General features: G+C 38.3%; 1 protein-coding gene across 2 annotated transcripts in view; it reads left to right on the top strand.

Annotated features, from left to right (window-relative positions):
• The first annotated feature begins 507 nt into the window (after positions 1-507).
• Glcci1 (glucocorticoid induced 1) overlaps positions 508-15,808 on the top strand; it is a 71,992-nt gene continuing 56,691 nt past the window's right edge. For both annotated transcript variants that reach the window (XM_057764660.1, XM_057764657.1), the window contains exon 1: positions 508-1,048. In XM_057764660.1, the coding sequence (XP_057620643.1) occupies positions 622-1,048 (427 nt within the window). In that variant the 5' untranslated portion in view covers positions 508-621. The remainder of the gene's footprint in view (positions 1,049-15,808) is intronic.

The following is a 15,808-nucleotide window of genomic DNA, read 5'->3' as shown; positions in this document are numbered from 1 at the left end:
TGGCCACCTCTCCTCTCACTCCGACTGCACAGCCAATGCCTGGAATCCTGGGGGAGGTTAGCGCGGCCAATCGGGGTGCTCGCAGCGGCAGGAGCCGGGTCCGGACCGCCCGGAGGCGGGGCCGGGGGCGGGGCGCCAGCCCGGGATTAGTTGCCATTCCGAGTGAGAAGCGGGTCGAGGTGGCGGCGGCGGCGGCGGCGGCAGCGGCGTTTGCGGTGGCGCGGGCTTCGCGCAGCGCGAGGCGCCTCGAGGCCCTTTTCTCTCCTCGGAGGCCAGAGTCGCGGCGCCACCCGCGGCCGCCGGGTCCTGTCGCGCGGGCGACCCCCTGCGGGGGCTGAGGAGCCGCGGGAGCCCGGCGAGTGCCCTGTCAGCGCGATGCCCGGGGCGGCGGCGGCCATGGGCTCGACGCGGGCCGGGCCGTGAGCGCCCCGCCGAGCACCGCCGGGCGGTTGGGGCCGTTGGACGTTGGCCGTCGCGGCGTCCCCTCCCCCTCGGCGGCGGGGTGCGCGTCGGAAAGGGAGCCCCGCGGCTCCGCCCCTCGCCTCCCCTCCCCCGTACACATCGCACGCACCGCGGCGCCGGTCTCACACGCTCGCGCGCTCGCCCGCCCGCGGAGCCACCATGTCCACCGCGTCCTCCAGTTCCTCTCAGACCCCTCACCCCGCGCCGCAGAGGATGCGGCGCAGCACCGCGGGCTCCCCGCCCGCCGCTGGCGGCAGCGGGACAGGACCGGCCGGGAGCTGCGCCCCCGCTGCGGGAGCGGGTCGGCTGCTGCAGCCCATCCGCGCCACCGTGCCCTACCAGCTCCTGCGGGGCAGCCAGCACAGCCCCACGCGCCCGGCCGCCGCCGCTGCCGCCGCCACGCTCGCCGGTCTCCCCGGGTCCGGCGCGGCCCGCGGCCCCAGCCCGTCTAGCCCGACTCCACCGCCGGTCGCTGCCCCGGCTGAGCAGGCGCCTCGCGCCAAGGGCCGCCCGAGACGGTCCCCCGAGAACCAGCGGAGGAGCAGCTCACCTGAGAGACGGAGTCCCGGCTCGCCCGTGTGCAGAGGTAGCGAGCCCAACCCTCCCGTCCTCCCGGGCTGCGTCTCCCCGACGGTGCCCTGCGTGGAAACTTCAGCCTCTCCGGGCTTCTGTTTGCTAGTGCATTACTGAAGGTGTGAAAGTGGCTTTGGGAATCTCACCCCCCTGAGGTCGCTGCAGGGCTTGGAGGAGCGACCTGAAAATCAACTTTAATCTGACCCTCACACCGCCCCTCCGATTTTATCTTGCATCCCTGGTCTGCAAGGAAAAGTGTTTCGGTTTAATAGCTTCTTAGCTTTCTGTGTTTGTAGGGGTAGGAGTTGCTGGGTGAAACCCTTAAACAGGCACACAAACTCTCTAGCGGCGGATAAGGTGGTACTAGGAATCTCTGCAGCCTTTGTGCTTTCCCACGAAGTTCTAGTCAGTAGTATGCGTTGCTTGTTTTGTGTTTTGGAGGATTGATGGCGTTAGTTACGGCGCAGGCTATCCTTTACATGTGTAGAGGAGACAGTTTTGAATGTGCACCTGAAGTGTATAGGGTCAACCCACCCTCTCCTCTGTGTTATATAGCCATGCATTAGATCGCTACTACACTACAAAAGGCTTACTGCCCAAAAGGTGATTTTCATAGAGAATTTCTTGAAGCCTGTTTGCGGAGTGTGTTTACTTTTTCCTTCCATCCTTAAGTATACTTAGCAGTTCAGCTGAACTGTGTAGGGCTCTCAAGTTTCTTTTTTGTTATGTGTCAAAGGTAATGGTGAGTGGGTGGATGCTGTGGACTCTCCTTAATGTTTTCTGTTTGGATTTGGTTTTGTTTATGTCGAGGGACATAGTGCATGATCTAGATGAGTCCTGGGGGAGAGAAGAAAATTAGGCATAACAGGGACGTAAGGCCATAAGGGAGAGTCAAGTATTAATATTCTGAGATACCAGCTTAGAGCTGCAGTTGCTGCCGCTACCTTGTGGAAGGAAGGAATCATACGGAGTAGGGTAAGACAACAACAACAAAACCTACTCAGAAGGAAAACATTACCAAGCTCCATACAATGTTTAGGTGGTATGTGGATTTTTTGCATAAGATGGACGTTCTAAAGTGTTTAGAGTTGGAGAAAGTGATTGCAATAGGATAGATCAATGTTTAGGTATTTTTGCTTTATTTAGACCTGTGATTAGCGTGCTGCTAAAGCACTTGCTTTAGAGCACTTGATGGAAAGCCCCTGTGTGGGATGAAGTGCCACGGAATAAGTGCAGGAGCACAAGAAGCACATCCTGTAATCTGTATGCTGGGAGGAATTTGCTCCCCCTCTACTCCCCCAGGTCAAGCCAGCTGCTGCAGAAACTGACATCCTCCAGCAAATCCTGAATGAATGAATGAAAACAACGTGATCGCCCTAATAATGACCACAACTGAACACACATCTCTGGCTGTATTTTATAGAAAAGTCCACCATTTTCTAACAGATTAATGCCATATGCAACTGCCTTGCACAGTTTCTGGGGCTGCTTTAAATGAGAGGTTACAGAAGAAAAGAAGGCAGTAGTCATAGACATTTTTCAATGATTTGGCTTTAACGGTTTGTTAATGGAGTTTGGGGATTTTCTTTCAGAGAACAACGTAAAAAAATAAGAATTGTAGATTGTGTGCAGAGAATTTTGTGGGCAGAGTTAGAGAAGTTTTGGCAATTGCTGCATCAGTATAATGGCCACCTTCCCTTTTGTTGATAAACAGTAACATCTTACCATAGATAATAGTACAACTTGTTTTTCTACATCCCTCGAAAGCCCTAATTGCTTAAGAATTACATGCCCCATCATGAAGTAGTTTTAATGAAATTTGTGATCAGGCTTAAATTCTACTCTTTGTTGTAAAACGGCACATCAGAGTTTAATGCAATTTTAATGCAATCATGATGAAAACACTTAGTTCTGAGTCCGGTTGTGCAATAAGCAGATTTGCAGGGTCAAAGCTTGTGCTGGGAATTGAAGGGCTTTTTCTGCTGTTTATAACATCAGGTGTTTCTGTCAGTTTCTCGCACTGAAGGGATTATTGAATACAGGCTCTTGTGCTCCTGGTTCCTTGATTGTATTGCCCTATGTTACTTGTTCATATTCTGCCTTGTTCCTCGCCATCCTTATTGAAACTACAACATGTAACTAATAGGTTCTGTTTAGCTGCTTAAAAATCTATCCTGTGACTTGAAATTTCAATTAGTTTCTTTTGAATTCACTAAGGTTCTGACTTCAGTGGGTTTTAGTTTCCACTGACCAAAGCGCCTGCTGCTGTTCCTGCTGCTGCAGACACTGACATCACTCTGCTGCATGAATGAAAAACAACAGCGTGCTCCTTCCTCGGCTCTTCTGTCCTTCCTTTTTCTGCACATTTTAAGGTGTGGGGATAGACATTGTACTATTGAAACTACACAAAAAATATTTAAGTAGGTGGTGACTGAAGGGGTATATATTTCATGTAGATATGTTGTTTATGGAAAGCTTTAAAAGCTACGGGCATTTGGGTTGTAGGTGATAACTAAAAATTCAGAATTTTATTCATCTCTTGTCTGATTATGAAGGAAAATAGAGAAACTTAAGTTTTCTGATTCTTTTTATCAAGAAATGTGAACAGAATTTTGAACACATAATGTCAGTATTTTTCTCATATACACTCTTAGCATGCATATTTATGGGGTTAAGGCTAGAGCAATAAAGTTGATACTTAGAAACCTGAGGAAAACTGAATTCTGTAAATAGAAACAATCAGTTTTAAAATTTATCACATTAATATATAAGATCCAGCAGAAAGATAATAATTCCCTTTAATTTTGGACCATAGCTTTAGATAACTTAAGTGGTTACTATAACAGAAGATGCGTAGACCTGCTAACATCATGCTTTATTTAAAAAATATGGATATTTACAAATTGAAAGTTGTTTTTTGTTGGTGTTCCTGGATCATCCTCATTTTGTATGTTTTTCTTTCCTGGGTATTCTAAAACTTCAAGGTTTACTATTTATATTCACTTCTGTTCTATTAGCAAAATGTCATCCTTCCCCTTGTTTGGTTCTGAAAGGTTTGAAGTGGTGAATGACAAGCTACTGAATGCATCATTTGGCTCCCTGTGATGTGTTTGTAATAGATGTAAAATCATAAAGTATTATGCAAATAATTATTTTTTGTCATGGTAATAACAAACTCTACCTTTGAGATAAGTAGAACAATTCAAATGAGACTAAAATGCAATGCTAGAGTTAAAACTAGTGATCTAAAGAAAACACAAAGCAGAAACCAGGGATTTAAACACTAAACACAAAGCTAGTAGGTAGCATGTGGAAATCTCACACACACATGTGTGTTGTGTGCGTAAATATCCACCATTAAATAATTATAGGTTATAAAAAAATTAAAATTATTGTATTAGAGTACGCTAGTTGGAAAACCCTGCTTATGTTTATTTTACCAAATCTAGTAACAGAAGTTCTGACGATCCTGTAACTTTCTAGTTCCTTCTATGAAAAATAGTGTGTTAATCTTTTATTTAACCTTCCAGATTTATTTAGGCCTCATACTCCTCTAAGAGATTGGCAACCCTACAGTGAAATTTGATCAGATGTATTTTCCTCAGGAATCTTGAAAAATCTCTTGTCTTATACATAAAGAAATTATGCCTATTATTAAAAGATAATACAAAGCCAATAAGCATAGAATGTTTAACTGTAGCACTATATTAATGTATATATGTGTGCTTAACCATTTGATTTGCTTTAAGTTTTTTAGTTTTTTGTTAATTTCCCTTTTTGAGTCTTTTTTTTTCCCCCAAGACAGGGATTCTCTGTAGCTTTGGAGCCTTTCCTGGAACTAGCTCTTGTAGATCAGGCAGGCCTCGAACTCACAGAGATCCACCTGCCTCTTCTTCCTGAGTGCTGGGATTAAAGGCGTGCCCGGCCTAGAGTCATTTTGATACTGTCCTTAGTTGTGAAATACAAACATTTTGATAAGTTTTTCTCTGTCAGAAATATTCTTCAGTATTCTTTTTGAAAGTTAATTATCTGACTAAAATTCTTAGAGATTGAGGTTCTCTGCACTCCGTTCCCCATTTAAAATTTACTTTCCCAGAGTCCTTATCGGAGGTTACTTCTAAACTTTCCTGAATAGAGTGAAAGTATACTAAGCTATAAGTTTCCAGGATTCCAAATTCTGATTTGGGGGAAGATTTTTAATCTCTTAGAATTGAACTAAATAGTGTTAATTAATGGCACTGATATTTTCTCTCCCTGTCAGTTACTTTATGGTGCATAAGATGTCAAAATCAGTTGTATGAGTAGCAGAGGTTATTTAATCAATCTACTTTATGTTCAAAGATTGTGCTTTTCCCAAACACATTACTCTGAATACCTAAGGTGTATAAAGTAGATTAATGACTTTTTATCTATATATAAAGTTTTATGTGTGGTTATTGAATTGAAAATCATCTTATTAATTGAAGTAATTTTTTCAAAAGAATAATTGATTCTGGTTTACATTTTTGGAAGACCTTTTTTACATTGGAGAAATACTGAAAGGTAATGGCATTCTTCTGATTATTTGTGCTAATGTGGGCTGCATTTGAACTAAAGAAACAAAGCTTAGCTCCATGTCACAAATTAAATAAATGTAAACAAAAAACAACATTCAAATTAAGTGTAAAATTTAAAAAGAAAATATAAAGTTCAGTTTTACCAAAACTTTCACTTGCAGCTAATACTGTGTCAAGTGTATATGACCGATGACTCTGGGTTTTAATTTTAGTTCAGTTTTCTTTCCAGAGCTTAGACTTCTCATACCCCACCCAGATAGGCTTTTCTATAGCTCCTGTCCTGGACCTGTGCCTAGTATGTTTTTGCTTGTCTTCAGTATGTATTTCTGTTCTGTTAAATGTCTAAGAAACCAAGTGTTTTACAGCCTTTCTTTGTGTCCAACATATTATTTATTTAAAAAAAAAAGTTGAGCTGATCTAATGTATGGTCTCTTAATTGGTCTGCTAAAATTAAACTGAAGAAAGAGAATACTGCTCATTTACTGATAAAAGTCTAGGGAATTGATAAATGACCAAAACTATCAAACTTTCCCTTACCCTTTATCTGGACCCCTAGAAATGACCAGAACCTAATTAATTTTTTCTGGCAATTTAGAAAATATTTGCATTTATTCTGCAGAATAAATTTTAATAGGTTAGTGTTAAGTCTGAAATATCTAAAGATATTATTTATGGACAAATTATAGAAAAATACCTACCGCAAATCTTGTTTTTATAGAAACAGATATGACTGATACCTTTATCACTGTGGTTTTCGTGAATGGTGTTGAGGCGAATAGCAGGAGGAGGCAAGTTCACGAATACTTGGTGACTTCTTTGTATTATCCTGTCTTTGGTTGCTGTAGATAGAAAGGAAGAAAACAGGGTGACTATTTGGCAAGCTACGTATACTTTGAAATTCACCAATAAAATGGGTGTAGAATTCTGTTCTTTTAATTATAGATTAAATGTTGACTCCACAGTTGATGAACTGCTGGGATTTTTCTAGCTAAAAGAATGACAAAGAAATGGATTTTCTTTTGTGTTTCCATGGCACTCTTCCTTGGTGCTGGGACATGCACTTAGAAGAGGTTTGACTGTAACTAAAATAGAATATGGAAGGATAGCCACTTTCTCTGCTTGCTTCTTACAGGGGAGGGGGCACTCACACGTGCGCATGGGGGAGTCAGAGATTGTACCTTGTTCCTGGGGCTCAGGGTTATGAAGTTATTATAGCTGGTTGCATTTACATGTAACAATCTATGCTGTCTCTTGAGTCACATTATATTGTGCAGAATGCTTTTCGCCTTTCACAGATGTTTAGATTAGTTATAAATGGTGGTGATCTGACTTGACTGCTGCCTAAGGAATTGCTAAGCAGGTACTGGTCTCAAGTAATTGTCTCAGTAGCTTGAATCAGCCTTCCTGGGAGCCAACAGCTGCGCTTGCAATGTGACTTTGAGCCCCACATATATAATTTAACGGAGTACTACCATGTTGCACCTTAATTATGACTTGTCCAAATTAAGAAGGAGTTGAAGATAGTGAAACCATAGTAGTTTGGCAAGGTTAGTGTTCAAGATTATCTGCCAAGTTATTGGAATTAAGTAATTCACCAGTCATGAAGCAGTATTTCATAACAGAAAACTAAAAAAAAGCACTGCTACTTGCTGTCTGGCTGAAGGTCAAAACCATCAACAACTAATAGTAATAAGTAATATTTTCTTATCCACTATGGTCATGGGGAAACTTTTTGAAGAGTTCATCAGCTGATTTTTATCTTTTCTACTCTTAGAAAAACCATAAGCTAATACACTTAGAGAATAATTTAATCGACAGGGTCACCCTGTATAGTTTAGAGTAGTTCAAGCTGGCCAACTTCCTGATTCAAGTTCCCAAGTTATGCTGTACCATACCCACTCTGCTCTTCCTAAGAATCTTTAGTCACTGACTATAGTTGTACATTTACAAAGCATTCTTTCAAATGTCTGAACAGTGGAGCGGCCCAGGGGGTTACTTTAAAGTTACCACTCTGTTTATATAATTTTTCTTTTATTTTTGAAACTGAGAATAGCTTCATCCAATGGCTTCTATAATATTTCTGGATCTACTGCATATCATTGCATATACATAATGTTTTTCTGTAGTTTGACTTAGGGTGATGTCAATGGCCCTTATGTGCTCCAGACACACATGCATTTTGTTGTAGAAGTCTGAATTGTTTTTGAACGTGGTTTCTTGTGTAGTGTTGTAGAATGTGCAGCAATACTTAATGATGTCTTTTGACTATTGAAATGAACATGGCTTGGCTTTGCCTAAAATACCTGCTGCTACTGAGTAAGAAAGGGAGATATAAGCCTTTTTCTATAGTACCATTTATGTGCTGTCTTAGGTGAGTGCTCAATGTTATTTTCATTTCTTATACTCAGAATTTATGTATTTTATTTTTATTCCCTTGTAGTTTTTATTTTAAAGTAATATTAGCATTAGAGCCTTCACCTTTGCTCTTTGCTTATGTTCATTTTTAAGATGATTGCTGTGTTTTCACTTTTTAAGCCATGTGACCAAAAGTTAGCATCTTTATGAAGATAACTATTATTTAAGGATTAAATTTTACACCTAATATATGAAAGAATAAACAGATGCTTAGTAAACCATATTTTGTGTGCCACTCTTTTCTAATGTTGCAGAAAGAGTATTGAAGAAAAGTGTATGGCCACTGAATATAATCATGTAAGCATCTGAAAATTTAAATAGGTATTTAGGAAATAGGAAGATTCAGAAATTCATGAAGTAAACTATTGTTTTATATTTATTAAAAATACTCCATTCGTAAAAATATATAAAGAAAGTAAATATACAGTATAGTTTGCATGTTTGATCCACATTACTAATCTACATAATTATATTATTTATATGGAATATAACTAAATAAAATAATTAATAAAATTATGTAGCTGTTTGCAACTCCTTGGCAGTTTAGCTGTGGTTATGACTTTTCTATATCTCTGTATGCAAGGTAATTCTTGTGGATATGTGTGCTTTACCTAATACACCTATTATTTTTAGCATTACAGTATGTAGCGTGGTATCTAATACTTAAAAGGCCTTACAGTAAATATTAGTTAAAATTCACATACAGGATTTACAGAGATTTCTGCTTGAACTATATAAATACACATATATGTACACTAAGAGACAAGTATGCATACCCTGGAGTTAAGTCACTGAAGAATGATCACAAGGACATGAAATCTTATAAATATGTGATAGATTAAATTTAATAGATTGTTTATGCTGCCCCTTTCATATAATTAGCTGTTTTTGGTCTTTGTTTGGGGCCTGACATTCAGTGGCTGTGGTTAAGCTTGAAAAAACATGGATTTATATCTTTGTATAATGTGGAGGATCTAATGTTGGCTGTAGAAATAGTTGGAACAAAAATGAATTTTACAGAAGTGTTTATTTTTAGAAAGACATAATACAGAGTGAGGTTGGGTTTTTTTGGTATAACATACAGTGTTTAGACATAACTATGCATGTTTTTAGTCGTAGATACATAGTGTGAAATGTACTAAAATGACTTTAAAGTAGTCGCTTACAGAGTCACTTAAAAGACTAACATGAACCATTACTTAAATGGACCTTGACCTTGAGACAATTCCGGAAGAAGCCAAGTCTGAAATGTAAAGATAAATTTTTTTTGTAATTTTTTTTGATACATATACTAATTATCTTTTTGGTCCCTTTCTTTCCACCTCCACTCCTCAAATTCATGGCTTGTTTTCCTTTTATTGTTACAAACATAACACTTGTGTATATAGAAATGCATGACAATATAAATACAACCTATCAAGTACATTTAGTGTTGCTTATATGTATATGATTTCAGGGTTGAGCACCTGTTATTGGATAGCCAATTAGGGTGCTCATTCCTGGGGAAAACTAATTTTCTTCTTCTTCAGCAATCATTTAGAATTCTGCCAAGTGGATTTTTATCTATTGAGATTTCATGGAATAAGCACCAAATTTATTATATTTCCAGTAATTTAACACCTCAAGATCAGTGTGCTCTTTCAGTTAGAAATTGAAATGTAGTATTTCTAAAAACTCATATATGGAGAATGTGAGTTATATATTAATTTGTGTATATTATGATGAAAACTTAAATTGTCAGGCAGGTTTTCAGGTGGTTATTTGCTTTACTTATGTGTAAGCAAAATAATTTAATTTACCAAAATATTTACACAAACTATTTAAGAAGTCAGTCACACAAGGTTTATCTGAGGTTGTTAAAACATATTACTGACTAGTGTAATTTCTCTTTGCTGAATAACTATTCTGACATTTAACAAAATTAGCTAATACCCAAGTATTAGCTGTTCTAAATATGAAAATATCATTTCCATTACGTCCCTACTTTGAGTTTTAAAGTTCTTAGAAATTTGGTATTCAAATAACTCCTAAAAAGGAAAGAACTGTTGTACTAATTGTTTTTCACTCTTCTTGTGAGAAGATGTGTTTATTTTATGTAAATATTCCAAGCTCTGTTCTAGAATGTTTTGTTCTTATCAAACAAACAAAATTTCCTAATGCTGTTCCTAAGCAGCCGTAGGGAGTAGTCCTCCTTCCTTGGGAAAAAACTTGTAGAAGCCCTTGTATTCTTATCACTCTCAGGAAGACAAAACAACGAGTAAACATTTGCAGGAATGCATGCTTTTATTTTTAGTCATATATTCCTAGAGGGTGATTTTTTTCTTTTACATGAAGCTTCCGAGGTTGGGCATAGAGAGGAGGGAGTAGGAGAGGAGAATGGGGTTGCACACACACGTGTCTGTGCTTTCAAGATCACACTCCTTTCTCAGCAGTCACAAGATAACGAAAAGTTCCCGGTACTCAGTCCACATAGAGGCTTATGATCATCTTTTTTTTTTTTTTTTTTTTTTTTTTGTGGTGCCTTAATTTTAGTATACAAGTAGTATGACTTAAATTTTTCCCACTCACACAACATAAAATCAGTGGAGACCCAACTAGACAGAGTTTTGAAGTTCTTCCTTGTGATTATGGGGTAATTTACTAACTTATGTCATTACAACTATGTTTCTTTCCTGGAGGGATGCTTGAAATGTTGAGCCTGTGGACTAAACTGCTTACTTAAAGTTGATAAGAAATAGGTTTGTTGATTTGGTTTGGAGAAAAATTTAGTTTCAATCTGAATCATTAAACACAATTTGAATTCAAATTGTCTATAATTTATTACTTTTTAAAAACGTATTTTTTTATGTGTATAGATATTTTGTCCTGCATGTATATATCCCTGTGCCGCACAGTGCTTGGTGCCCATGGAGGCCAGAAGAGGGTGTCAGATCCCCTGGGACTGGAGTTACAGATAGTTGTAAGCTGGCATGTGGGTGCTGGGAATCAAACTCAGATGTTCTTCACCATTGAGCGTCTTTCCAGCCTATTTATTATTCTTAACAAATGCATCATACTTTTCTGTTAGAGCCTTTATAATTAGCGAGTTCAAAATTGTGTTTTTACATTCAAAATTGAAACAAACTTTGAAAAGTGTACTTATAAGCTAGACATGGCAATGTATGCTGGTAATATTAGTGCTCAGAGACCGCGACAGGAGGGCAGAGATCTTAGAGCCAGTCAGAGCAAGAGACCCTGCGGGAATTTAAGGTAAAAATGTAGGGCTTGAGAAATGGCTCAGAAGCTGAGTGCCTGCTGCTCTTGCAGTTACAGGACTTACATTCCTAGCACCCAGGTCTTTGTGACCCCCTCATCTGGCTTCTGAAGGCAACCATAGGCAGATGGGCACACCAACCACAAGAAGTAAATCTTTAGAAAGTATGTGTGGCATTTCTGTGGACTAGAGTGGTCATTTTTAGAGGTAGAACTTGTTAATAGCAGATTAAAACTGATATCCCTATATTCTACAAACTTAAAAATCTAAATATTTTAAAGAAGATTTGTTAGTGCTTTTTTTCTTAGACCTATGTTTTCACAGAGTAGAACACACCATACTCTTTTAGCATGGAAATTAATGTTCAGTTTAGATGCTTTGAAAAAGTAGACTATTGTTTTATGATACTGGGAGAATAAATAATTTAATAAAATTTTAACTATATATAGTTAGACAATTGAATTATGCTTTAATGATTTACTTGTACAGAGATATGATTTAGAAATACAGTTATCAAGATCAGAATATTGAATGATTAAAGTTTAGATTCAGAGACTTGATGTGGGAATGATTAAATGGTTTCTTTGTTGGTACTATGGAGCATAGTCTTGGTAGACGTTCAGACTTAAGAGTATTGGATGATGATAATTATTATTATTTTACTTTGTGTAGTGAGGAGGCGAGCAGGCCTGCTTTTCGTCCTGTCCGGCTCCCACACAGCTAGCTTTACCTGAAATAATTACATGGAAACTGTATTCATTTAAATACTGCCTGGCTCATTGTATCTAGCCTCTTCTTGGCTAACTTTCATATATTGCTTTAACCCATATCTAGTAATCTGTGTATCACCACGGGGTTGTGGCTTACCAGGAAGCTTCTAACCCACATCTATCTCGGGCCGGAGCTTCATGGCGGTTTCCTGACTCTGTTTTCTTTCTCCCAGAATTCTGTTCTGTCTTCCCCACCTACCTATGTTCTGACCTATCAGGCCAAGCAGTTTTCTTTATTAATTAACCAATAAAACAACAGATAGATAGAATACCCTCCTACATCAACTTTGGGCCAGCATAAAGCTTGGCTTTTCCTTCTATCTTATTTCTCCCTCTGATTACTATATATTATTCCATCTCAGAATTCTCTTTGGTCTGTGAGTCTTTTTTCCCTTGCCTATTAGAGGTCTAGAGGTCCCCTCAATAGATCCCAACTATTTCCTGTTGAACTATAGACTGCTTAGTACTCTTAGGTCTTTCCCTGCCATTAGATTTTTATTTTGCTATTTTTCTACAATTAAGTATAGTCTATCTTTAGAAGAAAAAAAATGTGATTTTTTTTTTTTTTTTTTTTTTTTGTAAAAAGATTTCTTAGTTACGGTTAATAAGAAATAAAGTCCATTATGTTTAGCTTGGCGTAAAAGACTCACTCATCTTAATGTATCCATTTTGTACTTGTATTCCTACTAGCTTGAACTCACTGTTTTGTTTTGTTTTTTTTTAAAATATTTTTGTTTTCTTAAGGATATGTTAGTATTCTTTGTAACTCTTTGCCTTGGATTCATGGTCTCTTTCAGGAATGTCTCTTTCTCTAATATATGTGTGTTTTTGCTGAAAACTCCTGAATTCTTTGCAAAGTAGTCCTTCAGATAATCTCAACTTTTTCAGGTTGAGATAATTGTTATTCCTCTATGTTATTTAAGCACCATATACATGTCTTTATGTTATGTTGAAGCTATTTAAGGAACATGTGTTCTTACTTAAAATGTCAGGGTTTTTTAGAGTAGGAATTTAGTCACTTTTGTATGTCACTGCCCACCAAATATATTCCGCTATTTGAATGTTTTAATGTTGTATCAGCTTGTTTGAAATTTTACTAAAGATTCTTTTGAGTTGACAATTACTTTTAACTTTTTAAAATTTATTTTATTGAGCTATACATTTTTATCTGCTCTCCTCCCTTCCTCTCCCCTCCAACCCTCTCCCATGTCCCATGCTGTTGTTGGAGCTGCGGGCTGTGTTCCTGCCGCCCCAGCTCCTGGTCGCCTGGCTAGCTTATGTCCCAAAATAACGACACACAAACTGTATTCTTTTAAACACTGCTTGGCCCATTATAGCTAGCCTCTTCTCGGCTAACTCTCGCACCTGGACTAGTCCATTTCTAATAATGTGTGTAGCGCCCCAAGGTGCGCTTACTGGGAAGATTCTAGCCTACGTCCATCCTGGGTCGGAGCTTCATCACATCTGCCCTGGCGATGAGCTGCATTGTGTCTGTCTCTGAGAGGACCTGCCCTGCATCTGAGCTCACTTCCTCTTCCTCCCATCATTCTGTTCTGTTTACTCCACCCACCTATGTTCTAACCTATGAGGGCCAAGCAGTTTCTTTATTTTTTAACCAATGACCTTCCTCCATTACCATGCTCTCAATTTACTCAGGAGATCTTGTATTTTTCCATTTCCCATGTAGATTAGGTCCATGTAAGGACATTGAGACTTGTTATATGTGTATGACTTAATTCAATTATATTCTTTCCCTTGTGCTACTTAGATGAAAACAGAGTACTAAGAGATTGGATGTTTTCTTAAAAGTAGGAGGGAATGATGAATATAATCCTTTTTGAATAGAAAGTGCTGGTCTTTCAGTAAGATATTAAGCATTTGAAAATAGAACCTCTAGTCTCCAAATGGTTCCCAATCCTATAACCTAGAACAGATGATAGCACTGAATTCCTTGCTTACTAAGAGGTTTTAGTTTATCACAAACTGTTTTATAGGCCAGTGAGGTGGCTCAGTAGGCAAAAAGCCTGCCACTGAGCCTAATCTGAGTCCAGTCTTCTGGGCCCACGTGATAGAAGGGGATAGCGGACCCATGAAAGTTGTTTTGTAAACTGCATATTTGATGCAAATGTGCAGTAAGCACAATCAATTAAAAGATAGTTTAAAAGTGTTTTATAGTTAAATCTACTGTTAAACTTACTCAGAAAACTTAACTTCAATATTTTGTTTTAATGTTGCTTCGCAGAGTTTTTTTCCCTATTAGATGCTACACACATGAGTATAGTTATAATCTGTTTGAAATGGCATGCCACATTTCTCTTGTAAATTCGTAGAACTTCGAGGTAAGTCTACCATTCTCCAAACCTACTTAAAGAGATCATATTGAGGAAATACTTATGTATCCTAACATTTTTTTAAACCTTTTTGAAAGAACTTTTCTTTTACGGTATTCTCAATGATGGTGAATCTCTTTTAGGAGTGAATAAAACTTTTAAAAATAACCAAGAACGTTATTAGGAACTTAGTGTTGATTAGGTTAGATTATCTGTTTGCAATGACCAAATATGATGATAGCCCAGACAGACTGACTTTGAAATTTGTTTCAAATTGTCTCCAAATATAAATCCAGACCTTTCTGTTGTAAAGATTTTTGTTTTTGCTAAATCCTGTTATATCTTCCTGTACTTCCACTTCTAGACTATCATTCATAGCCTTGTTCCTTACTTTAAAGAAGCAAAATTACTTACTTCATCCTGCTCAATTTAAAAATGTTAGTTCAACCTTCCTTATTCTTGATCTTCCCTCTTCTGCTAGCTGAACCAAGAGATTCTTGCAGAAGACTGATGAGGCCTAGATGAATGGTGATCTGTAAGATGAAGGAAGTCTGAATCAGTGAACGATGATACTGAGGGCCATCTGTCAGCCAGGAAGACACACATTAGGCTGTTACTGTGATAAGCCACTTGGTTTTTCAAATAGCAGCACAAAGTACTAACCCACATTACTATATTTTAGAACTTAGAAGAAAGGAGATGAACCAGCATTTATCTTTGCGGTTACTTTAATAGTTCTCCTTCATAGTCCTTCTCTTTCTTTTTTTGATTTGTTAAATAGGTGGGTACAACCCATTGTATATGTCTGACACTTCATCAAATTGATCATGTGACTTCAATGGAATATATTTATTTGAGAATGATTAGCTAACACCTACCAAAGCACCTATAACTGTTTCTGATTAAAATATTGAAAAATCATCTTGAAAAAAGTTTAGAGATATCTTAGGTATGGCAACCTCAGAGAAACAAGACCAGAGTCTACTAGAGTATCTGCAAAACACAAAGATCTTAGTGTGATTGCTAAATGATCTTAACACTTTGTTTAGTTCTGATCTTACCTCAACACATCATTGAAAGGATTAAGAAAAACACATGGAAAGGAAGAGAGAAGAAGGGACAATCACTTTGTTATCTTTTTTGTATAATTAGGTTGGTGTGGTTTGGAGGCAGTGCTCAACGTTTATATTATAGTTGTCCTATTCTGATGTTTATTTTTAATGACAAGTTGTATCCCAAACTAAAATCTTGATTATTTCACTCATGTTGGGAGGCACTGGAATTGAATGATATTGTATTATTTAAGCTAATTTTTTTAAAACTCAGATGTTAATAAACCCTGAAACTTCCTTTTCTATTTACTGGGGAGTGCCATCTTGACTCAACAATTGTCAGTTACTTTCCTAGACTACTGTTGACTAAGATGAATGACCAGTTTTATGCTTAGAG

Source organism: Chionomys nivalis, chromosome 1, assembly GCF_950005125.1.
Source record: "Chionomys nivalis chromosome 1, mChiNiv1.1, whole genome shotgun sequence".
In the NCBI taxonomy this organism is placed as follows: domain Eukaryota; kingdom Metazoa; phylum Chordata; class Mammalia; order Rodentia; family Cricetidae; genus Chionomys; species Chionomys nivalis.
The sequence above is the reverse complement of the archived record's forward strand: the minus strand, read 5'-3'. Positions and strand labels throughout refer to the sequence as shown.